The sequence below is a fragment of the Pseudopodoces humilis genome, chromosome 16 (assembly GCF_049639895.1).
Source record: "Pseudopodoces humilis isolate 2021_Gansu_Grassland_sample_001 chromosome 16, ASM4963989v1, whole genome shotgun sequence".
In the NCBI taxonomy this organism is placed as follows: domain Eukaryota; kingdom Metazoa; phylum Chordata; class Aves; order Passeriformes; family Paridae; genus Pseudopodoces; species Pseudopodoces humilis.
Genome location: NC_142215.1, coordinates 19,716,071 through 19,742,310, shown reverse-complemented (window position 1 = coordinate 19,742,310; position 26,240 = coordinate 19,716,071). Strand labels below are relative to the sequence as shown.

The 26,240-nt window shown below is 48.5% G+C and overlaps 3 protein-coding genes across 5 annotated transcripts in view; 2 read left to right on the top strand and 1 right to left on the bottom strand.

Moving 5' to 3' along the window:
- TRIP4 (thyroid hormone receptor interactor 4) overlaps positions 1-4,407 on the bottom strand; it is a 44,687-nt gene extending 40,280 nt beyond the window's left edge. Inside the window, exons 1-5 of the mRNA XM_088062930.1 lie at positions 4,049-4,407; positions 3,508-3,674; positions 3,166-3,302; positions 1,011-1,244; positions 145-223 (exon numbers count right to left, since the gene is read on the bottom strand). Coding sequence (XP_087919056.1) covers positions 145-223; positions 1,011-1,244; positions 3,166-3,302; positions 3,508-3,674; positions 4,049-4,245 — 814 coding nt within the window. The 5' untranslated portion in view covers positions 4,246-4,407. The remainder of the gene's footprint in view (positions 1-144; positions 224-1,010; positions 1,245-3,165; positions 3,303-3,507; positions 3,675-4,048) is intronic.
- A 67-nt stretch (positions 4,408-4,474) lies between these two features.
- Positions 4,475-6,765, top strand: PCLAF (PCNA clamp associated factor). Its single transcript, XM_014251093.2, has 4 exons — positions 4,475-4,638; positions 4,780-4,857; positions 5,125-5,266; positions 6,341-6,765. Exons 1-4 carry the CDS (start codon positions 4,593-4,595, stop codon positions 6,402-6,404), a joined length of 330 nt encoding a protein of 109 aa, XP_014106568.1. The 5' UTR covers positions 4,475-4,592; the 3' UTR covers positions 6,405-6,765.
- Positions 6,766-12,756: 5,991 nt separating this feature from the next.
- The window catches only part of CSNK1G1 (casein kinase 1 gamma 1), a 93,316-nt gene continuing 79,832 nt past the window's right edge, over positions 12,757-26,240 (top strand). For all 3 annotated transcript variants that reach the window (XM_088063022.1, XM_005521337.3, XM_014251160.2), the window contains exon 1: positions 12,757-12,891. The gene's annotated coding sequence lies outside the window, so the exon portion shown is untranslated. The remainder of the gene's footprint in view (positions 12,892-26,240) is intronic.

Below are 26,240 nucleotides of genomic sequence, written 5' to 3'. Positions count from 1 at the left end.
GGAACCAACTTCCAATCCATCCCTTTAATGCCTATCACAGACAAAGAGCAGCAACGAGGCCAAGTGGCTCAGTGAAGCCTGAAGGGAATAATGTACACAAACCATTTGGATTCATTCTATTGCAGGTATGGAGTAGCTACTGACCTGCCATCAGCTTCTTCAGCAGCTTCTGGCTCTTGTTGGAGTCCCGTTGAAGAATGTCCTGCTCTTCTTTAGTGCACACCTGAGGAAAAGAAGGAAATGAAGGCTTGGGAAGGACATCACATGGGAAGGACATCACATGGGAAGGATGTCACAGCTTGACCAGTTTCAGAGCCCTGGACAACAGTTCAGGCTGCGTGAAGTGGCAGTGACAATCCACACCTCCTTCTCTTCCCGACTGACATGTGAAGAACCCTGGAAGCCTGTTCTTTACTAAAAGAGAAATGTAGAGTTTGGTCTCTCCCTGTTCTGTGGGTGGACACGTAGCTGACGGAGCTCAAAGGACAAGAGCTCAGAACCATCCCAGGCAGAACCACAACCCTTAACTCAGTTTTTCCTCTCCTTCTTGGCCACTGGGAGTTACACTGATCTTTCAAAATAGCAACCAAGATGCTTTCAAACATTTTGCTCTACCCAACTAATATTTTCCTCTCACATGAAGAATTTCCTCTGCCATCAATAACTTGTCACCTTTCTTCAAAAGGTGCCCTTTGAACTGAATCTGGGTGTTAACAGGTATCCCAAAGGATCCCTGTTGTGCAAGACTTGAAGGAAAAGCAGGGCACTGCTCCTGACAAGGTGACTAGGGCTGTGTCCGGGATGGGGCTGAAGCCTTGAAGAGATTTTGGACACTGGTGTGACACACAGGAGGCTGTCAGAAACCAGACAAGCCCCAAAACCATGTAAATTATGGTGGAAACCATAAAGCTAACCTGCTTTAGAAATCTGCAAGAGGAACTTGTGTCTAAAGGGCTAATTCAGCCAAGCTCTCCAGGTCCAAGCAGGGCAGTAACTCTGGGGTTACTCACCAGGGCCCCACAGAACAGGCAGGGCCCAGAGCCCTCCTGCTCACAGACAATGCGTCCGCACTCCAGGCAGTTGTTGATGAGCTTGTGCTTCTGGCCCAGGCACTCGCAGGCGTGGCGGCCCGGGATGAGCACGGCCAGCCTGTCCTGCCCCTCCCTTGTGTACAGGCTCACGTACTTGGGCTTCTTCTTGGAGGAAATGCTACTGCTGCTGACTCCACTGCTGCTCTCCTGGGCCTGGGTAGATAAAAATAAACAAACTGAACTCTCAGTGCAGCACTGGCAGCAGAGAGCGAGCACTGACCCCAGGCAGGCCGGGAGGCTCAGACAAGCATTCTGCCTCACTGGAGTGACACTTGGACCAGACCCCAGACTGAGCAGAAAGACAAGCTCAGGCCTGCCAGAAAAGCTCCAAGGAATCCAAACAAAGTAAGGACACCAGGATGCACTTGAAGTTTCATTCATGGCAGCTGGAGCTGCTGGGATTTGGACAGCAAGCACTGCTTTCTGTGCTCCACACAGTCTCACACCTGTTTAACAGCTCCAAACACCAGCTCAGCTGCTCCCAAGTTCATTTCCAAGGATTATTTACTTTGTGTCTGTACCTATGCACCCTGTGTGTGCCTGACCCCAGACACAGCTGGTGGTGGCAGCAGAGCTGCTGCATTCACAGCCCTGCCACCTCCCAGCAACTTCCTCAAGTCCCACCCGGCACAGCCACCTCAGCGGAGGTTTTGCACGCAGGAGGGTTCAAGTACTGAGCTGTAAAATAAATTCTGTTCCACTTTCCATGGCCTGGCCTCAGTGATTTCATGATTCACTTCTGAGTTTCAACCTGGTTTAGTAACAAGCAGATGCAGCATTTCCAGTCCCCCCAGTAAAGCCCAACTGGTTTTAGTGCCACTGCCAGATTCAAACAGTGCCACCACAAAAAAACCCAAAAGAAGATAAAGTGACTTTGGCAGATCTTTCTCAATTGTTTGGGTTTTTTTTAATTTTAATTAAGTTAGAAGATAACTATAAGGAGACGGAACATCACTGTCCACTTTTAACCCACCAGTTCAAAAATGTTGTGTTTTATCCTATAAACAGTTTTACAAACAATCTCAGCCTTTGCACCCTCCCTGCTCCAAAAAGTTGCATTTAAAAACATGAATTCAAGTTCCACTCCTTACTCAGGAATAGCAGCATTTCTCAGGTTTTAGTGTTTCTATGCTCTTATTCCAGTTTCTTTCTGAAGTATTTCAGTTACTAATTAAAGCTTTAATCAGTGTGACTGAGATAGTTTAAATACAGCAGAAAAGGATGTTCTAACCACTTGATGGCTTAAATTCCCCACCCTCATATCTGATTTAAAGAAATCCCTTTTATTCCTAATTACAGCTTCAACTTCCTTCATCTGCTCTCTCCTCTCAGGCTTTCTGGGGGAGAAAAATACATGCTGGCATATTTGCTACCTGGTGATTATTTTACTCCCAGTTACAGACACAACTTTTCTACCCAGCCTGGACATCACAGAAACATGGAAATGGTTAGGTTGGAAAAGGCCTCCAAGATCACAGAGGCCCATCATTAACTCTCCCTTCCTTTCCCTCTTCCTCCTTCCTCCCTCCCCAGGAACCACATCCACAAGTTTTTTGAATCCCTCCAGGGATGGTGACCACTGTCCTGGACAGTCCATTTCAGTATCTGACCTCCATTTCTATTCAGTTTTCCCTCATATCCAACCTAAACCTCCCCTGGCACAGCCTGAGGCCATTTCCTCTCATCCTGTCCCTTGTTTTCAGGGAGCAGATGTGAACCCCCACACGGCTCAGCTCTCCTCAGGGAGCTGTGCAGAGCCAGAAGGCTCCTCTGAGCCTCCTTTGCTCCAGGCTGAGCCCCCTCAGCCACCTCTGGTGCTCCAGCCCCTTCCCCAGCTCTGTTCCCTCCTCTGGACACACTCCAGCACCTCACTGTCTTTCTTGTGAGGGGCCCAGAACTGACCCCAGGATTTGAGGTGCAGCCTCAGCAATGCCCACCTGGGCATCCCAGCCTGACACTCATTTCCGCCTTCCAATCCCATCTTTACCAGCATCTGACACCCTCTTCCCGCAGGCTCCAGGTTCCAAGCCTTTCCAGTGACCCCCAGCCTCCCTGGCATGCCCCCCACACTCACCTTGGCCAGGTCCAGTGGGGTTTTCACCTCCTCCCTGTGAGCGCTGGGCTCAGCATATGCCAGAGTCTCCTGCTTGTTCCTCCCTTTGCGTTTCCCTTTCTTCCCTTGGTCCCCAGCCCGCGGCACTTCCGGAGCCTCTGGAAGCGTGAGCAAGCACAGAGAGAGGCTGGGTGAGTGCCAGCAGGGGAAAGATGGCCCTGGGCTCTACTTTCATGACTGAAAACGGGCTTTAAACTGTCCCGACAGTCAGGAACGGAACCAGTATCCATAGAGGGATTTGTGCATGGAATTGTTTGTAACCGCAATAACCGAGCTCATCCGAGGGCGCTCTGCACCGCTCACCGTCCTTTTTGCGATACGCCGGGAAAGGCTCAGGGGGCAGCTGGGCAGATTTCCTCCACCTGGTCAGCAGCTCCTCCACAAACCAGCTCTTCTTCCCCTCGGTGCCCTGAACAAGGTCAACAACGTACTCCCGGATCTCATCCTCGTTTGTGATTGACAGTATGTACCTACGAGGGGCCGGAGTGGATAAAAACGGGTGAGGGGACGGATGTCCCGAGGTCTAACCCAGTGGTCTCATCGCACAGCTGTGTCATTTATCTTCCCTTTTCGGGTCAGCTTTCTGTGGAGACCATGGAAGACCGTGGCAGGAGACAGAACGACATGACCTTTAAGATCCCTCCCAAATAAGAGTAATCTGTGATTCTGTGACCCCCACATCCCCCCTCCCTCCCCCGCCACTTCTCCCCAAATCTCCAGCCGAGCGACAACCCCGGGCACAGATTCCCAACAACTGCTCTGACACGCCCTGTTTCCTCCGTGCTGGACCGAGGAGCCCCTGCCAGAGGGCAGGAGGGCCCCGACCGGCCCCGGCCCCGCTCACCTCACCACGTCCTCGCCCACGTCCAGCCCGAAGTCGCCGCGCAGGTGTTGGACGCACCAGGCCAGGAGAGCGCTGGGCGCCGCCATCTTCCGCGGGGGACAGGAAACGGCGCCGCACCGCCCAACACCTCCCCTCCCCTTCCCTTCCCTTCCCGCCAGGAACGCGGCCGCGGAGCGACCGTTCCGGGAGCGGTTCATAGAGTCCGGGAACAGTTTGGGTTGGAAGGGACCGTAAATCCCATCCCATTCCAACCCCGTGCCATGGGCAGGGACACCGTCCGCTAGACCAGGTTATTGCGAGCCCCGTTCAGCGTGGCCTTCCACTTCCAGAACACTTCCACAGACGGGCAAGCCACAGACCCTGCGGGTAACCTGTGCCAGCGCCTCACTGCCCCCATAGGGAATTCCTTCCCAAAATCCCGCCCGGGCAGAGGAGAGCGGGAAGGGGAGCGGGAAGGGGAGCGGAACGAGGGCGGCCCCGCGCTCCATTGGCGGGCTGTGGCCAATGGCGCTGCCGGGGCGGGCCCGGGCACTGCCGGCGCGGGATGGCGCGGACCAAGGCGGAGCAGCGTGGAGGAGCCTTCCGCAAGGGTGAGGGGCCGCGGGGCCGGCGGTGCTGTGGGACCGGGACGGGGCGGGATGGGCTGAGCCGGGTTCCGCCGAGTTCCGAGTGCCACCGCTGTCCCCACGCTGTCCCCAAGCTGTCCCCAAGCTGTCCCGTTGTTTCCGCAGTGCTGGTTGCCCGCGCTCCCCGGAAGGCGCTGGGCTCCTGCAGCATCAACGCGGGGACGCCGCTGCCCAGCAAGAGAGGTGAGCGCGGCGGAGCTCGGCCCTTTGACCTTCCTTCCCTCCCTCACTGCGCTCTTTATTCTTTAATTCCCTCCTTCTCCCTTTCTTCCTCCTTTTCCTTTCCCGTCTTCCTTCCTTCCTTCCTGCCTTCCTTCCCCCCTGCCTGCCTTCCTTCCCCCCTGCCTGCCTTCCCCCCTGCCTTTATTTCATCCCTCTCTTTTCCCGTATTTCCCTCCCTTCTCCTCCTCCCCTCCTGGCTCCCCAGCAGTGACATCGCGCTCCTCGCAGGTGACAGGCGCCCTGTGGGGCTGAACCGGGTCTGTGTGAGGCCGGTGCCCGCCTGGCAAAGGGGTATCAGCGACTTCCTGAAGCTCCCATCCAAGGAGAACCGGGATCCCGACGGAGACACGCCTGGGACCAGCGGCCTGGAGTGGGTGCTGGGCAAGATGAGGCATAAGTTAGGGGGAGCAAGTTGTGATCATTTTTTGTCCTTGAAACTCCATGTTAGTAGTGGCAAGCAGCTGCTGACAAGTTGACAGTGTGTTTGCTGTCCTCTGTATCCTCATGGAAGTGATGCTTCTTAGCAAAGTTTTCAGGGACCTCGTCAAGGTTCCTGAAAATGGATGCAGTAACTGGTAGTTGGGGCAAGTTTTCACTGCTCAGACATAACTTTGCCAGCAGAGTAAAGTTCTGGAAAAGCTTAGGAGAGCACTAACAACTTCCATGTGCCGGGAATTGAATGACTTCTCCAAGCTGAAACCTCAGAGATTAACCTGTAGACTGCACTACTAACTAAAAAGGCAGCAGTATGAGATGTTGTCTTACAGAATGTTTTTCATAGAGAATTCTGGGTTGAACCTCTATTTTTCCACTAAATATAGGTGTTCCCAAACTGCCAGGGGAAGCCCATAAGAATCAGCCCCAAACTGTCCTGCAGGACAAGCAGACAAAGGCTTTTAAGTGCACCCCACCTGTTGGTGAATGAGAAAACATTTGCTGTAGCACAGGAAAACTTTCATCCCTTTAATTTGGAGTTTGTCAGGCTGAAAAAGATCAGGGTGGTGAGAAGAGAACACAGAGTTTCCCCATCCAAAACAATTTGCAGCTTCCTAGTGTTTTCTGGAAATAGCAAGAACTGTACTCCCTCAACTGCACAAGCTTTTTGTTCCATAAGTTCGTCAGGTGGAAACTCAGGCATGAGGTGGGAGTTAGGCAGCTTCCAAAGAGAAGTGTGGAACCTGTGTGCAGTCCTTGGGGTCCAGGATGTGCAGGGACCAGCCAGGGGTGTCTTGGTGTGGAATGTTATCTTTCCAGTCTGGAAGGAATGTCTCTGCAGCTGCATCTGGGCTCAGAGCACTCGGGATAAAGTAGCCCCCATCAGTCCTGATGCCTCAGGGTGCTGTCTGAGGCTTTTGGGTCACACGGGCTTTGGGAAAAGGTTTTTGTTAGCCTTTCAAACCAGAGCTGGTTTCTGCTAATGCTTCTGAAATAATGCTCCTTACAGAGCTCAGCCCCTGCCACTGGATCCTGCCGAAGATGGAGACTGCTTGGAGGAAGAGGAGATCTGATCTGACCTCGATTTTCATGTTAAAATGCTCCTCCTACTCTAGCTGGTTTTGATACAAAATACTGTAGTTTTTTACAAATTTTTATGGCTTCTTTTCAGCGTTTGTACAAGACTAAAAGTCTGAGAGGTGGTGTGAACACTGGATAAATTAATTAATTTTTACTGTTTGACACTTCATGTTCATTGTAAACCACCGGTTTAATTTTCATCTTGGTTTGCTTGAGTTCCTCCTGCCTGTTGGGCAGGTTGTGTCTTTTATCTTCTGACTGCCTTGTGCTTGTCTAAGACTTGCATGATTGTGGTTGTTCTGTTTCTGAAAAGCAGATCTTCACTTTTTAATAAACTGAAGCCTTCTGAGCCCACACCTGTCTTTATTGTAGTCTTTATTGTAGTAAAAGCTGTTAACGAAGATTTCTTTTTCCGAAGATGGGAAACTGGATTTGGAAAGGCACTGGAGAGGTGGGTGGGCAGCTGAAACTTGCTCTGATTAGAGGTGACATTTAATTAACAGAAGCTAGTTGTTCCAAAGAATCTGAAAGCTGGCAGAGGAATAAATGGCTAAAACTAAATAAAACTTGCTATTGGGGCTGTTATAATGTTGCCACATAACTTTGGGGGGGTAATTAATAGGAAAGAAGCAAGTAGGGCGTTGTGATAGGGCTCTTCCTCAGAAGCTCCCTGAAATATCAGAGTATTGTTGAGCAGATGAACCGGGGAATTTAGGGGGATGTTAAAATTTAAATTTAGTACATCAGGAGAATTTAGTGGCAACTCTCGTAGGTCAGCCTGGTGGGAAAGCAGTGAATGCTGTAAAAACCTCTTCCTAAAAGCTCTATTGATAAAAAGCAGAATTGTTACAGAAAAGCAGTTCAAGCTTGAATGAGAAGTAGGAATTGATTTCTCCTTAATAGAAAATTTTAAAAGATCATGTAAATTAAGGGGGGAAATCTGAACAAGCCACAGATTTCTTTGCCCTGACACCACACAAAACATCATCACAGTGACAGGTCCCACGGTGGCACTAGTGGCAGCTCTTTCCTGTCCCTTTGACCTGCCAAACCAGCATATCCTCAGTTCCATTTCTCCTCTAAAAATGCCTGGGAGACAGCAAACACCTCTGGGCTCCGATCAGGTCTGCTCATCCCTGCATTCCCTCAGCCATTATCCATCATCAGCTGCTCCATGCAGGCTGTGCCAGGTGGGAAGGGGGAAGGATGAGGAGGCTCATGGAGACCTGAATCACAGATCCCAGAATGGTTTGGGTTGGAAGAGACCTCAAAGCTCATCCCATTCCACCTGTTACCATGGACAGGGACACCTGCCACTAGCCCAGGGTGCTCCAAACCCCATCCAACCCGGCCTGGGACACTCCCAGAGATGGGGAGTCACAGCTTCTCTGGGAAACCTGTGCCAGGGCCTCCCTACCCTCACAGGGAAAAATTCCTTCCCAATATCCCATCTAACCCCCTCCTCTGGCAGTGGGAAACCCTTTCCCCCTTGTCCTGGCACTCCAGGCCCTTGTAAAGAGTCTCTCTACATGTTTCTTTCCAGCTCCTTCAGGCACTGGGAGGCCAAGTTAGGCAACCCTGAAACTTCTCCAGGCTGAACAATCCCAATTCTCCCAGCCTTTCCTCCAGAGCTGCTCCATTCTCTGAACATTTTGGTGCTCCCTCTGCACTCACTCCAACAGCTCCACATCCTTCTGTGCTGGATTGCTCTCACACATCATTAAACAGATAAAACCCAACAGAGCTGGAACACAGGAGGCTGCAGAGGGATGTGAGGGGCACAGGAGATGCTTGGGATCAAATATGTGCCCCTGTGGTACACACCCACCCTGCTGGGAGCCTCGGGAAAGAGCAACACTAGGTATTCAGGAGCAACTAAACTGCTTTTGCCCCTAATAAATAAATATGCTCCCTCTTCATGGATAAAATCCAAATGTTTCCGTCAGGACCTGCAGTCCTAAAGCTGAGTTTTTAATAGGAACAAAATGCAGGAGAAGGTGTTAACTTGGCTGCTTTCCTGCCCCAATGTGAATATGGGAAGGTGACCTTCAACCCACACTCCCTGGGGCTGGAGCTGATTTAGCTCCAGCTGTGCCCTTGCTGGACTCTTTGAGTCCATAGGGAAACAGGAATAGCACCCAGCTCTTCTGAAAATAAGGGAAAAAATCAGAAAGGGAGAGACTGCTAAAGCTCAGGAGCTTCAGACAACCCAAAATAAAAATTATAGGTAAGAACAGACTTATAGAGGAAAAAAAAAAAAAAAAAAAAAGCTTGCCTGGTTGCTTTTTGGGCTTTTTTTCCCCAGCTATTGTTGTTCCAATAAAAATCTCCTTAAAATGGCACTGTGTGGATCTTAGAACGCTGAGAGTTTGCACCTATGCTGACACCTGTGCTGAAGGATTTCCATCAGTCTCAAGACGAGCTTCAGTCCAACAATATATTACAAACAATTAATAGTGAAGTTTAATGTGGTAAAGAGGGGTCATGCACCGTGTTGAAAATTAATTCACGGATAATTTGGCTGTATCACTGTACTGGCTGTAATGTTACAGCACCTAACTGGTTTTCCCTGTGAAAGGGGATTTCTACAGTCTTAGGGCAAGAGGTGTGGTCCAGAGAATCTCCTGAGGAGAACACTCAGCTGGAAACCCAGTCAGTATTACTTTTATATCTTCAGAGTAGTTTTCACTTCTGAGGTAATTTCTTATTATTTTATAACAATGATAATTTGGTTAAATCGATATGAACACCACAACTCATTGACAGCCCCTTCCAGTGCCTAAAGGAGCTCCAAGAGAGCTGGAGAGGGACTTTGTGTCAAGGGATGGAGGGACAGGATTGGGAGGAATGGCTTCCCACTGCCCGAGGGCAGGGTTAGATGGATATTGGGAAGGAATTCTTCCCTGTGAGGGAGGTGAGGCCCTGGCACAGGGTGCCCAGAGCAGCTGTGGCCGCCCCATCCTTGCAAGCGTCCAAGGCCAAGTTTGATGTGACTTGGAGCACCCTGAGATAGTGGAAAGTTTTCCTACCCATGGCAGGGGGTGTATTGAGAGGAATTTAAAGATGTTTTCCAACCCAATCCAGCCTGTGATTCCAAGGCTTTTAAACACCAGTTCCCCAGGCTGACCATAGATGTCAGCAGCATCTTCAGCTACAAACGCTGGGCTGTGCCAGGGACCAGAGCAGGCGCCTTCTGCCTAGGACCAGTTTATTTAGGAAACGTGAAGAGAATATATTGGTGTATGGATGAGAGACTGGAATTGCTCATTTCCCAAGTCTGTGTTATCATGCCAGGTAAGGAAATGGCCTCAACAAAATCACAAATTCACCCACTGTGTTGGAAATGGCCTCAACAAAATCACAAATTCACCCACTGTGTTCGACACTGTGTGTCGCCCTGTGGCTTCCTCAAATTGCTGGAGAGTCAGGAATGGACAGTGAGGGCAACTCACTCCCCCCAGCAGGTTTTATTTCCATCCCAACACATGGAATTTTCTTCTGATAGTCCATATTATTTATCTGACCCCTGACCTTGAGAACATCACAGCCCTGAGAGCACTAATGAGCAATAAACTGTTCTCAGCTGAGCCTGCTATTCATGCCTGAAGGTCCAAGAGCTCCTTTTGAGCCAGGCTAGGGCACCCACACTTTTCCCCAGGGGATGTTGGATATACCTACATCACAAATGAGAGCTGAGGGGTTCACTGCTGGCACAACTGGGCACGTGTTTCTTGGGTGCTTCAAAAGCAGCTGCAAAGTGAGCAAAGTGCTTAGGAGATAAGAATTCCTGAGAGCCTAATACATTGAATTTAAAATCTTACGGGGCAAAATGATCTTTGTTTGGGCAAGAGAGAGTGATGAAACAGATGCCATCCTATGTCATCCCCACAGCCTAAGGCTTTTCCTTCTTCCCACAGGGATAATTACAAACTGCTGCTGCTCCACAGCACTTTTGAGCTTTTCCTGGCAGACCCCTTCTCCCCTCACATCCGAAACAGGACAGACAGCACATTTCTGTTGGATGTAGCTGGAAGAAAGAATCTCCTGCTGCTGTCCCACAGCCAGGGCTGCACAGGGGGGCAGCTGGCCGGCGGGGACAGCAGATGTCTGGGCCATGGGGACGTAGACAGAGGGGAGGGGAGCAGGGCCATCAGCTGTCAGGCTGCCGACCTCTTACCCCACCATGGGAAATCCAGCGCCTAATCCCAGGGAGCTCATCCCCAGATGAGGGATGAGTTTTTCATAGTTTTTTTCTGATTTTCAAGGCTTTTTCTAAAAAAAAAATCTGTTACCAGACCATGTCCAATTCATAGCCATGACTGTTGACTTCCCAGTCCCTGGAGTGCAGCCTCCCTGCTGTGCTTTGGTGTTCAGGTATTGCCAGTTTATGTTAAGGGAGATAAACTCGGCTCCTGCTAGAGCACTACTCATTTTGGAAAATTCCAAACCTGTTCATGTACATTCCTGCTCTGGATTGAGTGCTTACAGGGCTGTTTCTACTGGAAGAGAGAAGGGTGAGACCTCGGTACCTTATGAGTAGTCGCTCCTCTGCTCTCACCTCTTCCAAAACTTGCACTTTTAAGCTTTGTTTTTCCTTCGGCTTTGTTTTTTTCCCCTTTGGACATTACTCAGAAGGATCTGAGGTCTGCAGGGTCCCCCCTGCCCACGCTGGCAAGTCGGGGTGCCTCCCTGTGCCTGATCCTCAACAGCAGCTTCATTGTCCTTCCTGCTGCTCTGGACAAAGGGGAATTGTCCTGCCCACCAGCTCCAGAGCCGCTTCATCCCGACCAGAGATGCGAGAAGGAAAGCACGATGTTTCCTTTCTGCAATAAAAAGAGGCTTGGGAATCGGGCTGGAATCTCACCTGTCAGGGCTGAGGATGAGGAGGCAAGGGGTGCTCCACATCCACCCCAAATGTTTTCGGGTCAGCTTTGACTCCCCCTTTAATTCAACACACAGGCTGGTGCTCAGATAAACTCCCAAGGGATTATCACAGGGATAATGAGAATCCACACGTTCAATAGGATTTAGCAGAATAACTACTCGGAGTAAAATTGATGATAATTTTTCAGAATTAAGAAGCTCCTTGGGAGTGCCCAGATGGTTCAGAGCAGAAAAAATGTGAGCCAAATCACAAAAATGCCTCTCCTTTTGATCAAAGATATTGTCAATATTGTGATATCCACATTATTATTATTTCCTACAGACAATAGCACAAAGAATAAGCAAAATAAACTCATTGAGGAGCAAAGGCTCAGGTTAGGAATTGACAGGATGCTGCCAGGACAGGCTTTTCAGGTGGCTGGATTGAGACATTCTGCTTTTGATACTGACAACTCAAAAGGTTTAAATAAGAAATATTAAGCCTTTATTAAACCTATACCGAGCCAGCCAAGTGCATATAGCTCTTAAAAGAGAAAAAACAGAAGTGAAATGTCCTTTTTTATTAGAACTGGGCTTGTTTTCAGGTTAACTATGGCATCAGGGAAAAATTTCCAAGCTCAGCCTCAGGATTATAAGGTAGTAGGGGAAGTAAATAATTTTAATGCCTAAGTTCTGGATCTGAATACATTTTCCAAATAAACCTGTGGTTCATCCTTGGTGGGGCCCATATGCTGGCAAGCTGTTACGTGTGTGGCTGGATAATGGGATTGTCCCCAGGCTGGAGGCCTGCACACCAGGGAGGAAGGTTTTCCTCACAGTGTTTTTAACCACTTTTAAGGAATGATCAACCTGGTTGGGTGGAAGGTGTCACTGCCCATGGCAGGGAGGGAACGAGATGGTCTTTAAGGTCCCTCCCAATCCAAAGCAGCCCTTGATTCCGTGATTCTGTGAATATGTCGGTTTAAAACATCCATCTGGAAAATGCCAAGCTCTTCACGAGAATCAGCCTGGGAGCATCCAGGTGATGACCCCAGTGGGTTTCTGCTCCTTTCCCATAGAATCAAGGAATAGTTTGGGTTGGAAGGGACCACCCCGGTGGGTGCTGAATTCCGGAGGATGCCGAGCCCCAGCGGGATGCTGAGCTGAGCCCCAGAGGATGCAGAGCCCCGGTGGGTGCTGAGCTCAGGTTTGTGCCGAGCCCGGTTGATGCTGAGCCCCGGAGGACGCTGAGTTCCAGCGGAGAGCCAAGCTGGGCCCCGCAGGGTGCTGAACCCCAGCTGATTCTGAACCCCGGCTGATGCTGAGCCCGGCCGATGCCGAGCCCGGCCGGGAGCGGAGCCCCCCCTGTCCCGCCGCCTCCTCCTGCCAACGCCACGCGGTTTCCAGGCCGGCGGTGCCCCGGAAGCGGCGCGGGCGCGGCGCGGCCATAGGGCGGAGCCGCGCGGGGCGGTGCCGGCGCCGAGCGCTGCCGGGTCGGGCTGTGCCCGTCGAGCGCCGTGAGGGAGGAGCTGCGGCGGGCGCGGGGAGAGCAGTGGCGGCTCCGGCCCGGCCCAGCCCGGCCCGGCCCGCCCGGGGAGCGCAGCGCCGGCGGAGCAGGTACGGCGGCGGGGCGCGGGCGGCGGGGCCCGGCCGAGGGGCGGTTCTTGAGGCCCGCCCGCCGCGGAGGCTCCGCCGGGCTCGGCGCTCCAGCCCTCACGGTGCGGCGGAAAGGGCTCCGGCCGAACGGGTGGAGGAGCCGCCGTGGGGCGGCCCGAGGGACCCCGCGGGGGTCGCGGCTCCCCCCGGGGTGTGGGCTCGGGGTGCCGGGCTGGTGCTGCCCTGCGGGGTTTGAGTCGGGGGAACGTGGCAGCCCGAGCTGAGGGGCTGTCCCGGGAGTGCGGGGCAGGGACCTGCCGGGGAAGGAGCTGGAGGTGCCTTGGGAGCTGCTGAATGTGGGGGTGTTCCCAGGCTAAGCAAGCGAAGTGCTCTGTGTCACAGGAGGTGTATGCAACACATTTGTGTGAAGTTATATATCCCCCCTGCGTCTGGGAAGTATTTCCATTTGCTGTTTGACACACTCTGGAACTCCAGGGGTTGGGGTTTGTCGTCTTATCCAAATCATGGAATCGGGATAATTTGGGTTGGAAGGATCTTAAAAGTCATGTCATTCCACCCCCTGCCATGGGCAGGGACACCTTTCACTAGACCACGCCGCTCCAAACCACGTCCAAGCTGGCCTTGGACACTTCCAGGGATGGGGCAGCCTCAACTGCCTCGGGAGGGTGACATCTTCCCTTCCAAATGTTTCACTGCTACCAACAGTCCCCTTTAGCTTTCCTCAACAGTGACTTCTCTGCTCGTGGAAAGTCTTCTGAGCAGAGTCCAAGCTCTGTTGAGCTGCCTCCCATGCCTGACTTTGTGTGGCATTTTCTGCCATCCTCATTTCTGGTTTCTGGGCTCACCGTGACCTGCCTGAAGTCCCACTGTCACGGGTGTGACATCAGACTTGACTTTCTTTTTACCAGTGACCTAATGCCTGTCAGCTTGTGCAGCCACTCCCAAAGTTCTCCAGGACCTGCCTTTTCCTTCTCTCAGCTTCCCAGCTGCCAGCTGGGATTTACCCAGATAAACCATCTCTACATCCCTGGCCCAGTGCTGTGCTGGTAACTCAGTCTCTGTTGGGACAGGATGGTGGGTGAACTGGGAATCATGAGCTTTGTTCCTGTTGAGAAGCTCTTATCGAATATTAGCAGCATTTTCCCACAGATAAATTTCAAAAAAACCCAAAAAAAAAACAAGGGGTGCCTTTGAGTTATGAGTTTGTAGAGATTCAGGCTGCAAAATTTCTCAATGCTTGCCAGTGGCTCAAGTTCTGGAAGTGCCACCTGGATGGTGAAGTTTTACTGATGAGAGAATTTGGGTTTCATGACATTGCTGTTGTAGAGAGATGCAAACTCTGGTTATTTCCATGTGAAGCTAGGCTCACACTGGAGCTCTTGGAGTCAGGGATGAGCTGGAGGTTCTGCCAACAGTAAATATCAGCAGGAATTCTTGTCCAAGGAAGGTGACCGCTGGCAAGGTGTGACCAGATAAGAAAAGAACTTAAATATCATGGCGTGTAACGAAAAAAAGCATTATTAGTAAAAAAACATGCAGAGGTAGTTACGAAGAGTGGAGGTGAGAGCTGCCGGGGAAATCTCAGTTTCCATGTCAAAGTTCTGGCTGCTGGTATAGTGGCACCCTGGCACCGCTGATATTCCAGTCTTTTGGCAAAAATCTTGCTGACTCCAGTAAAATTTTAGGCAATTGGCTTGATAAAATCAGGTCTTTATACTCACACCCTGCATAAGCACCTAAGCTTTTTTCAGATACAAGTGTTTCTTTAAAGAGTTCCTGCCCTGAAATCACCTTTTCTAGACTTGGCTAGTGCCTTTTTTATTCTTTAAGAACTGTTGGGTGGTGGGGGGGAAAAGTCTCATCTCTGCTTTCCTCTCTAAGTCTATAACTGTGTGTCTTCAATTGTTGGCCAAAAGTCCTCACAAGTTTGGGCCAGTCTGGGCTCCTTGCTGTGTTTTTCTGGACATGAGGGCTGGGAACTCACACTAGAGTCTCACAATAAATTTATCTGTGGCTGGTACATAACCTGCCTGTGTTTATGCCAGAGTTGCTTCCTCTAAATCAGCTCTTCTCTCCGTTGGTGCTTTTGGAAAGCTCAGCCCAGCTGTTGGCTCCTTATTTTCAAACCATGCAGGACCTCTTTTCCGTGTTCTTTGTCTCTCTCTTCCCTGCACATGTTTGCTCAAAGCTAATCCCTGAGGGGAGCAGGGCACAGAAAGGCAGGGGAATGCTCTCTGGGATGCTGTGCTGTGCCATGCAGAATTTCTTTGTGCTGGAACAAGCTAATACCCTGTCTCTCTTTTTCCTTGGATTAAAGAGCTTCCCAGTTCATAGTAGTGTTTCTTGTGAAGTCTGAAGTGTGTGATCTTGCCTCATTCCAGCACATCTATCTTGCTCTTCCATAGGAGTTTTCATGTTGTTCCAGTTCTCTGTATTGGCAACAACTTGGTTTGCCATGCCGGAGTCACCAATGGAAGCTATTCAGACAGGTTCAGAACTCCACTGGGAGGGGACTTGTGAGCTGGGCAAGATCCGAAGTTCATCCTAGTCCACAGCCACTTGCTGCTTTCCCTGTCCTAACACTGCTCCCTTTTGCAGCTCTCAGGAAGCAATCAGCCGCTGTGTATTTTCAGGTTAACAGATGAAATCCTGTGTAATGCCTTAAAAAGTGCTACCAGATGAGACCAGGAATCCATTTGGCCTGGTATCCTGCTCACTGGTAACCAGGAGCAGATGCTTGGGGAGGGGAGAACACAATCCCAGCAGATCTAATCCAAGGAAATAGTGCTTTATTTCTCTCTCCTCAGCAGTTCATGACCTCCCTGAGCCAGGTGTTGAATTTAGGAACCTTCATGCTTCTCTTCATTATATTCATGATTTTAGGAAAATACTTTTTCCATTCCTCGTAGTCTCTTGGCTGAATTGTCCTCATGTATTTAGACTTCCTGTGTCTTTTCTTGTTTCTCATGTCATTGCCAGCTCTGCTCCAGCCTCCTTGAGACAGGTAAGGAAGGAGGGGTTCGGCACAGGGCAATGGGAGACATTTACAGAGGTGCTGGGTTATATTTATGGTGCAGGTACCTCTTCAGAGGTATTTTAGAGGTATTTTATCCTATATTATCATCTCTGTAATTACAAATGTTGTGCTCATTAGTGTGTTGGTGTGGATCATGGTTTTTGTAGAATACTCTGCTGTAGTCCTGCTTCCCAGGGTTGGCTTGAGTTCAGTCTGTCATGTTTCTTGAAGTTGACATTAGGGTGGTTTTTCCTGATGTGCTGCTCTGTGAATTGTATCACCCACTCATATCACGAGATTTTACTGCAATTCCTTGGAGTCATGGCTCTTATTTACTTCTCATCCTGAATTATTCAGAGTAGCAAATGTTGTCATCTTAGTAACACAGCTCAGTGTCAAGCAGAATCCTTTGGTGAGTCCCTTCTGCTGCAAAACAGACCAGCGATACGTTCTTCCCCCCTTTTTACCAATTATTTATGTACGTGACGGATTTTTCCTTTTATCCTGTAGTTTTTCTCTGCAGAGAGCTTTGATGGATTCTGCCATGTAGTTGCTTTTTTCAATGGAATGTATCAGCTGCTTTTCCCTTGTTGATGTGCTCTGTCCATTGCAAAAGGAAGAAGGAAAAGGGTAAAAAAGACAACAGCCCCTGACTCCTGGGACATGGCTTAATTTTGTACAATATAATTAGCCCTGCAGCAACTTAGGCTGGTCTTGCCCAGCACAGCTGCCTGGGGTTGCCCAGATGCTGCTGAATTGTTCTGTCGAAGCTGGGCCAAGAGACTTTTGGGTACCTGCTTTAACCAAGGGCACTTCCCCATCTCCTTCTGTGTGACACTGGAGTCAAGTGAGGCTGTTGCTGTCACCTCATCATCTTTTACCACCAAAAGCTTGATTTCTGGGGTCAAGCAGGGAGAGAGGAGATGGCCAAGCTCAACAGAGTACGTACAAAACACAATTTTAATTTTTGGGAGATGTTGTCTGATGAATCATTAACACAATAATAGATCATGTGGCTTCTAACCCTTTTTTTTTTCCTTACTAAAAGCTTGTAAATTTAGATTTTGTTTCCTTCTTGGACATTTAACCTTGCTGTATATATGGGTTGGCTTTGATTGCTTGGTCAGATCGCGCTGTAGGGCTCACACCAATATTCCAGCTGCCATCCAAGGTGGAGGCAGGAATTAGTTTAGATTAGATGTTAAGATGAAATTCTTCTCTGTGAGGGTGGTGAAGGCCTGTAACAGGTTAACCAGAGAAGCTGTGGCTGCCCCATCCCTGGAAGTGTCCAAGGCCAGTTTGAACAGGATTTGGGGTGCCCTGGGATTGTAGGAAGTGTCCTTGCCCATGGCAGGGGGTGGAACAAGATGATCTTTAAGGTCCCTTCCCTTCCAAACATTCCATGGTTCTGAGTTGCTGCTTCTCTCATGCACTCCTGGGGAACAATCACTTTTTGCTGTTTAAGAGCTTGGTCCTGGTGGCACACACACTGAGCTGGCATTTGCTCTGGTGACATGGAGGGATGTGGGGCCTGGTTAATGCCACATGTCCCGCTTGTGCAGCCCACTGGTGACAGTGTGACAGCTGCTGCTCCGTTGTCTGAGGCTCTGATTTTCTGGATTAAACTTGTAGTTCTGATTTACAGGGGATTCCTTGTTGACACAAAAAACTTGAGTTGTTCAAATGGTGGTGTCAGCTTAGGTTCTCTAAATGTTTGCTTAGTCCTTGTGGGTTTTTTTAATGTCTAGTGGTTCCTCTACTCTCCACTCTGTTTTGAATGAACTTGCTATGTTCACTTGCAGACCAGACATTTGAGTTTTTCCATTATATTTTCAGACTTCCACCATTTGTGAAGAAACACTCCTGAGCCTTGTTGTTGTCTTTCCATCTGACTTGCACTCTGTTGATTTTTTTTCTAGCTGTGGATTTTCACATGGCTAATTCTTGTCCCATCTGTAGGAGTTCTTGAGGAGATGAGGCTCTTATGAATCACCTTCTTTCCCCCCAAAGATGCATCTTCCTCAGATATACTTCTCTCTGGATCTGCTGGCTTTCTCTATTCCTCTTCTGCAGTGTGAGAGAAGCCTTTGATTTGATTGCAGAGGCCACTGTTGCGGTGCTGTTTTGATCCATTCAGTCCTCGTTCTTGCACAGACTTCCAGTTGTCCCAAAACCTTCTCGGTTCCTAAGGAACCCAAGCCCGAGTGTGGGAGCCATTCTTTGAGATGCAGTCACACAAGTCTTGCTCGTTGCCTTCCTATTCCCCGCAAGAATTTTGGCCCTGGATGCTTCCCTCCTCTTTTGCTGCCTGCATTCTTGCAGACAAGAGACTGGAGTGCTAGGACAACGGGGAATGGCTTCCCACTGCCAGAGGGTGGGGTTATATGGGTTAGTGGGAAGAAAGTCCTCCCTGTGAGGGTGCTGAGGCCCTGGCACAGGTTTCCCAGAGAAGCTGTGTCTGCCCCACCCGTGGCAGTGTCCAAGGCCACATTGGAGGGGGCTTGGAGCAACCTGGGCTAGTGGAAGGTGTCCCTGCCCATGACAGGGGGATGGAATGAGATAGGCTTTAAGATCCTTCCAATCCAGCCCATTCTACGATTCTGTGAAGTGCAAAAATCTCAGAATTGTTATACCTACTTCATCTCTATGTTCCACATTGACACCCCTCCACCTTTGTTTTTCACTTGAGGGAGGGGATATTTGAACTCCTTGTTAAATGGCCCGTTTAATTTCTGGTTCATCAGACTCTCCCTACCTTTTAAACAATCCCTTTTTTTTCCTAGAAATTGGCAAAAGCAACAATGAGACTCAATAGGGGTGAAATTACCATTTTCTCCTGGCTTTTCATATGTTCTTCCTTCCGGTCAGATCCATTTGGAGCAGCCCATCTCCTGCAATGGATAGGTGTCTCTTACCTGTCTGAATCTTCTGGTTTGCTTTGCTCGTCTTTGAGCAAATCTCTTCCAGAGAACAGCTTAATAGCCTGAAAAGTTGACAGTGATTCCACCCTCAAGATCAGGCTGACAGTTTCTGTGTTGTGGAAGACAATTGAATAGCTTGGATTTGCTACTCTGAGCATTTAATGCAGGAATTAGGGATATTCATTGGGGAGATGGGAAAGTTGTTTTCCTGTCTGCCTCTGCTCTCCTGCTCTTTTTTTTTTTATTTTTTTTTCCTTTCTTTTTTTTTCTTTTTTTTTTCTTTTTTTTTTTTCCCACCTTATGGTTTTATTACGACATTCCTTTAGGCTGGGAATATTGTGTCTGTTTACAAAGATGTGAGGGTTTCTCTGCAGTCCCAAATCTTTTTCCTGAGGTCACTGTAGCTCTCTTAGATGAGTTGGCCACATTGTGTGGGGTGCATTAGAGGAGGCCACATCATTTATTAAATATCCTGAGTAGCTGTTGTCCTATATACATGTTTTAATGTCTAGTGATAAAGCCTGGGGAGTTCATGCAGTTTGTGCTGAGGTTAAGAACATTCTGAAATACCTGCTTCCTATAGAGCTATTCCTTTTTCCCAGCCCACAAGGAATTGCTGTGCATCAGTGCCAAAGCTAGTTAAATCAAGTTGTAGGAGAAACCTATTTGAGCTATGTGAAACCAACCTGTCTGACATGTTTCCTGGAGCTATTTATTTTATGCTGGAAAAGATGGTCTCTTCCATCTTACTGATTTGCTGTGGAGTTCAGTTCATGATTTAACCCTGCCATGCCCTGGGCTGATCCCCCAGTATAGGCAGAGGGTGGATTCTGTCCATCTGCCCTGCTCAGGTGTGACCCCACCTGCAGAGCTGCCTCCAGCTCTGGGATCCAGTGTCAGAAGGATGTGGAGCTGCCGGAGCCAGTCCAGAGGAGGCCAAGGGCTAGGGTCCTGCTCTGGAGCCACACTGGGAGAGCTGCGGGTGTTCATCAAGAGAAGACTCCAGGGAGACCTTAGAGCCCCTTCCAGTGCCTAAAGGAGCTCCAGGAGAACTGAGGAGGGAGTTTGGACAAGAGCCTGGAGTGCCAGGACAAGGCAGAATGGTTTCCCACTGCCAGAAGGGAGAGTTAGATTTGATATTGGGGAGAAATTCTTCTCTGTGAGGGTGGTGAAGCTCTGGCACAGGTAATACCTTGTTTGTAGAAATAAGCCAAACTCAGTCTTTCCTTTGTTTTGCACATTCATGTCTGAGTTACAAGTCAGAGGATAGATTCAGATAATTTCAGTTGTCATCCTTCACATTAATGGAGGGCTCACAACAGGGAAAACTAATGCAGGAAATCTGTCTGCATCTGTCTAGTCTTGCACTCAGCAGGTATTTAAATCAGGTATATAATTGACCATAGATTCATTGACTTCAGGTTGGCATCGCCTTTAAGATCATTGAGCCCAGCCATTAAGGTTACTTCTCTTATATAAAATTCTTTAGATGGGTTTTGGAAGAGTAGCAGTTTGAAGTTTCTCAGACTTGCTGGATTCTTCAAGCTTTCATTCCTCACTCAAAATTCCCTCCAGATCTGACTGCTGTTTGGGTCTCTTACAACAAATGAGAAGAAGTTCTCTAAAATGCGGCTTTAATATTGTTCATCGATGGTGGCAGTTCTGGCAAGTGTAAAGGAAGAATTTGACTCTTCTCAAGGTTGGAACAAGCTGCTTCATTGTGCAGCAATCCCATCCTGCCAGATCCTGGCTATCCTTAGTTACCTTGTAACTGTCTTCCTTTGTAATGCACAAGACCAGTTTAGTTTCTAAAGCTTATTTTTATTTCCTAGATCTTAAAAGAACAAGTTTCAATGAGCAAATGAAACTTAAGAACCTTTAACATCTTATTTTAATGAAGCAGAGGCCACAGGCTTTGTAGTTGTCTCTTTTCAAGTCCGGGTTAGACTTCAAAGGTCTCGCCTTTAGGAGTTTCATGCCGACTCATTCTTGCTGTCACTTTTTGGCAGGTCACAGCACTCTGGTTTGTGCTGGGAGAAGGGACTGAGGCAGCACGTGCTTTAAGTAACTTCTTAGATGGAAATAAATGCTTCCAAAATACCTGCTGTGTGTCATTCCTCCAGGTAGTGAGGTTCTTGAAAGTGTTCAAGGCCAGGTTGGATGAGGCTTGGAGCAACCTGGTCTAGTGGAAGGTGTTCCTGCCCATGGCAGGAGGTGGAACAAGGTGGTCTTTAATGTCCACTCCAACCCAATTCAGTCTATGATTTTATGATTCTTCCCCACCCTGAATCATTTTCACTCCCTGGTTGAAAGTCTCTCATTTTTCTAGCCACAGCCTACCTCAGCTGGCTTGCCTTCAGAGCTGGCTTGGATGCTTTGGAGGCCCTCGGGTTCTCCAAATGATCATCTTGCAGCTGACATCAGGTCTGTAGCCACTTTGGCATCTGATACTGCTTCCCAGCTGTCCTCTCTTTGGAAAGGTTTTGACCGGTTTCCTGTTCTGAAGCAGCTCTGTGCAGTGTTGGCAGCGCTGAGGCTTCAGTTTGACTTGTGATAGATGCAATGCCAGTGTGGTAAATCATCACTGGGCTGTGCTTTGCATCTCTGGGGGGAATATCTCTGCTCAGATCCCTGGTATTCTGTGGTTAAAATCCAAGGCTGGTATTAGGCTCCAACACAATTCACAGCTCTTTGGTTTTGTGTGGATTTGCTGGGTTCAGTGCTGGTACTTGGTGGTTTTTATCCCTTTGAAGTGTTAGGAGTTACTCGATATGCCAGAATGCCTTTGCCTGTCAAGATCCATGACTGGGTGCAGGATGTTTTGGAACCACTTGTTCTGTTCTTCCTGGTGCTTCGACTTTAAGGAGATAAGGTGATTGAAGACAGGGGATTTGGGGGAAGTTGGCTGCTGTGGTGATAGCCACAGGTTTTGTCTGGGGGACCTAGGGGTCATGGCTGCTCCTGGCTGGGGCCTCTGCAGGGCCAGGGCCAGGTTTGGTAAGAGCAGTGATGTGCAGGGTGACTGTTGGATGTTCAGGTAGCCTTCTGTGTCACCATCTGTTTGCAGAGGCGTGAGGGGATGGAGCGTGACTTCCAGATGCCTTTTGGAACATATACACTCAACATCTAACGTGAGAAACCTAGTGCCTGGTTGGACTTGGTGCAGTCATCTTGGTAATCCTGGCTTTGCATACTTGAGCATCAAAATACTTGAGCATCAAAATACATACTTCTGGCATCAAAATACATTCTTGAGCATCTCTGGAAGGCCTGTAGGGCTAAGGCAGCTCAGAAGTTCTGCAGTGGTGTCTTGAAACCAGATTCTTTAACTTGTTTTTTCCTGTGGGTAGATTCTTGCAGTGATCCTAGGCATCAAACCTTGGTTGAGTCCTGTGGTCCTTCCATGGGCTTGTGGCTGATACTGATCCTAAGACCTAACACAGTTGAAGAAGCTGAGTCACCCCTGCCTCATTGGCTTGGAAAATTATTAAATGTTTGACAAAACTGTTGGCTGAGACACTTTTTGGTAAACCAAGGCTTGTCTTCAATCGGCCTTTGCTAACATTTACAAAAGCTTGGAATAATCCTTGAGTTCTTGTCTATCTGCTCTTGTGTAGCTGTTAGAACTGTAGTGTGAGGTGAGGTAGGGGAAGAAATGTGCTTGCTAAGGAGGTGTTTTAAAATATATTTGTGCTGAAACCCCATCTGGTAAATCTTCCCGAGCTCTTCCTGCCGACTCTGAATGTAGTAGTATGCACATTCAAGTGAACCAGCCCTAACAGGATCATGGTGTCCCAGTGGCAAGTTTGTGGGGTACTCAGAGACGACTCCTCTTTGATGGATTGGGATCGGGCTCCCCATTAATAGCTTCAAGATCATTTGCAATTAAATGGAAGTCTTCCATGGGATTGACCCTAGGACCCGTGCTCCACACCAGTATCTGAGCTTCCCATAACTAACAGACTTGCCTGAGGCACAGGTGGCTAAATTTAGTCTTCCAGCGAGCTTGGCATGACCTTGTGCTGCAAGGACTTTCTACTTGTATCTCTCTCAACACGTAAATGCTGGTTTTGTGTGGCGGACAGAGCTTTGAGGCTCCATGATGCTAAACAGCTTTTTGTGTTTGTCATTGGCCAGCACTTCCAGTGTGGTTGTTGGCAGGAATTAACTCCAGATCTGAATGCAGTACAAAAGGTTCATGAGTGATCTACTGGTACAAAGCCATCCTCACCAGTGGGTATTAAGGCTTCAAAGGAGACAGACACGATGTGGTGCATAGAGCAGATTACTTGGTAACAAACAGTTCTAATTGACAGCTATGCTGAAGATTAGGGCTTGAAAGTGGAAGTTGAATCAAAGCAGCTTCATACAGATGCAGTTTCTGAACTGTGGGAAATGTAATATTTGGCTTAAAGGTAACATGAAGTTTATCTGCGCAAAATAGCACTTTGCTTCGGCTTCTGGGAGAAGTTAGTGGTATGTGTGAGGTGGTGCACAGAGGTGGCCAGTTCTAGCATGGGTTTCCTTGCCTCCCTGTGTGAAGTGGGGCTTATCCTCCATGTTCAACTTGAGCAACTTCTCATTGAAGGAGTTTCTAATTAAATACGTAATTCAACCTGTGAGCGTAATGAAGAAGATGCCTTCAGTGTGCACTCAGAGTACTTCTCTGCAATCCTCCAAAAATGCCAGACTCCTCTGAAGCTGGCAGCACGCTGCCAGTTGAATGGGAAAAGTTTCTGGGAAGTCGAATGGGATTTTTGGGTGTCTGCCATGCTGTTGGGGAGCACAGTGAGTGCTGTGGGTTTTTTGCCTTGTGAAAGAAACTCTTTTGCAGGTGAGCGGGCACACCCCTTTTGGTTGGCATGGGCACAGCGTGGAGCTGTTGGGATTCATCTCTCTGGCATTGACTTGGTTGTTGTTGATGAGCTGGTCTCTTGCTTGCTGCAGGTAGTACACATTGTTTTATTTTTTGGAAGCATGAAATATTAATCTGATTAAGGATTAGGGTGGTTTGAGTAATACACTGAGTGGATTGCAGTGGGTGAGTGTGTGACTACTCTTGTTGTGTTGTGCATTTCTGGTCATTGCATCTTCACCAGGGTTGGAAAACATATGGAGAGGGAAAGTAGAGTTGAAGGTGGATGAGAAGCTGCCTATCCTGGGCAGTCTGAAATGCCTGAGACTCTTGGGATTGGGAGGATTTCTTTAAAAAGCAGGCATCAAACTTCTGAATGTTGTTCTGGAGCTGTGTAGAATCTGTTGTTTTCAGCATGTCCATAAAATAAACGCTGGTAGGATTGGGCAGTTGTGTCCATGCCAACATCTGTAATCCAGCAGCAGCAGATCCTGGAGCAAACAGCAGAAATTTGCTGCTCCCTGGATCATCCTCAATTGTCATGGACAGAATTGACACAAGTGTTCTCGTACTATTAATTCCACCTTTATGAACCTCCTGCCTTTCCAGGATCCTGGGGCAGCATGAGGAGGTGGTATTTCTGAAGAGCTCTGGAGGATGCCTTAGGGATTCTTAGAGGAGGGGAAATCTCCAACTGTTTCCAGGATACTGTCTGTATCTACAGGTCTCCCATGCTGTGCTGCTCAAAGGAGATATGCTGTACAATGTGCTGAGGCTTATGAGTAAAAGCATTCTGGGGGGGATAGGTAGAAACAGAAAGGAGGGAAATAAAATTAGAAATTTGGGATGAAGAAAGGAATTGAACATAAAGTTCTTGGTCCCTTTAAAAGAGAAAAATTACTGAAATTCCACCTTTCTATGCAGAAAGTGGGAAGAGGTGATCATAATGCCTCTCTTCAGCTTTCTTAGCGTGGGATCCAGCAGGCAGCTGGGCTGGCAATCAAAGCTGATAGCCCAGAACAGAGCAGGGATAGCCAAGAGTGAAGCAGCACAAGTTAATGTCCTGCCCTGTGTCCTACTAATTACATGTAGTGTATGTGTGTGTGTGTGTGTATATATATATATATATGTACATATGTATATGTAGGGGTGATCCCAATATGTCCCTGGGGCTGTTTCACTTGTGTTCATGTCACGGCTGACCAACTGTGGGTTGCTTTTTAGCTTCCTAATCTGTGCCTGCTAAATCTAGTTTTAATCAGACATTGACCTATTAAACTGGTAATTTTAAGCATGGATGAGGAGCAGTTAATGTAGTTTCATACCTAAACATGAAACTTAGTGTTTCAATACTTTCCCTGGGATTGAAACATCAATGTTGACAGCTTGAAGTCTTTTTTGTTACCTCTGCAGAGGTACCTGCTGTGCCCAAAAGGGGAGATTTTGTCCTGCCTTTCCCATATACTGCTCGTCAAACCTGTTCCTGAACTGCCCTGAGTTTCTAACCTGGCACAGAGCTCTCCAGGTATTGTTGGGATGGTTTTCTCCTGTTGCTATAATGAGTTAGGCTTGCTCAGCAGTGGATCTGATAAGGGGAGAAACCACTGGGGCTTCCTGCAGCTCTTTGGTTACTCTGTGTTACAGAGAGCACGTGTAGGTTATCCTTCAGAGGTGCTGTTTAATCCTGGTGCCAGTTCTAGGCTGCAGGCATTGTCCCAGCTTTTGGGGCACCTGCAGGCATTGTCCCAGCTTTTGGGGCACCTGCAGGCATTGTCCCAGCTTTTGGGGCACCTGCAGGCATTGTCCCAGCTTTTGGGGCACCTGCAGGCATTGTCCCAGCTTTTGGGGCACATGTGGATTGTTGTGGGGTTCGCAAATGGAGAAGGAGAACCAGAAGCAGCAAAAAACCTGGGATCTCCTAAAAACTTGAGCAGCAGCTGCAGAATCCCTGAGGAAGGGAAACTCCTCAGCTTAATTCAGAGTCGCTCCCTCTCTTTAGAGAGCCATGGTGTCACCTGAGCATGTGGTGAGCTTTCGGAATCTCTCAAGTAAGGAAAAAGGATCTTAAATATCTGCATTTGGGTTACTGGCTTGGGCTTAGGCCTGAAGAGGGGTATGAGCTGAGCTGGCTGTTTGAAAGAGCATTAAATCAAGCGTCTGTTATTGATTGAGTAAACCCATGTAGTAAGGAGGGAATGTGGAGCAAATCATCATTTCTGTGCAGGTTGGGGGCAGCGAGTGCTCCAACAGCTCTGTTATCCTTTCTTCAAAAGAATGTGTAGAACTGAAGCAGCTCATCTTCAGATGTGAATCAAAGGGATCTTCTAAGAAAACTCCTCAGAATAGATGGGATTTTACTTTTTATTTTATTTTTTATTTTTTATTTTATTTTTTATTTTATTTTCTATTTTATTATTTTTAAATTTTTTTTTTTAAAGTATTACTGCATGATGGTCCAGGTAGAGATTGACTCCTGGAATGTGAACTCAGCCATGTCTGAGAGCAAATGCCATTTGGTACAGCTTTAAACTTAGGAGGGCTTTATTCCTCTTGCCAG

Excerpts from the sequence above, each read along its gene's own strand:
- PCLAF (XM_014251093.2), top strand. The coding sequence starts at position 4,593 with ATGGCGCGGACCAAGGCGGAGCAGCGTGGAGGAGCCTTCCGCAAGG. Across the intron at positions 4,858-5,124 it reads GCCGCTGCCCAGCAAGAGAG|GTGACAGGCGCCCTGTGGGG; the intron begins GTGAGCGCGGCG and ends CGCTCCTCGCAG. Across the intron at positions 5,267-6,340 it reads CCTGGGACCAGCGGCCTGGA|AGCTCAGCCCCTGCCACTGG; the intron begins GTGGGTGCTGGG and ends TGCTCCTTACAG.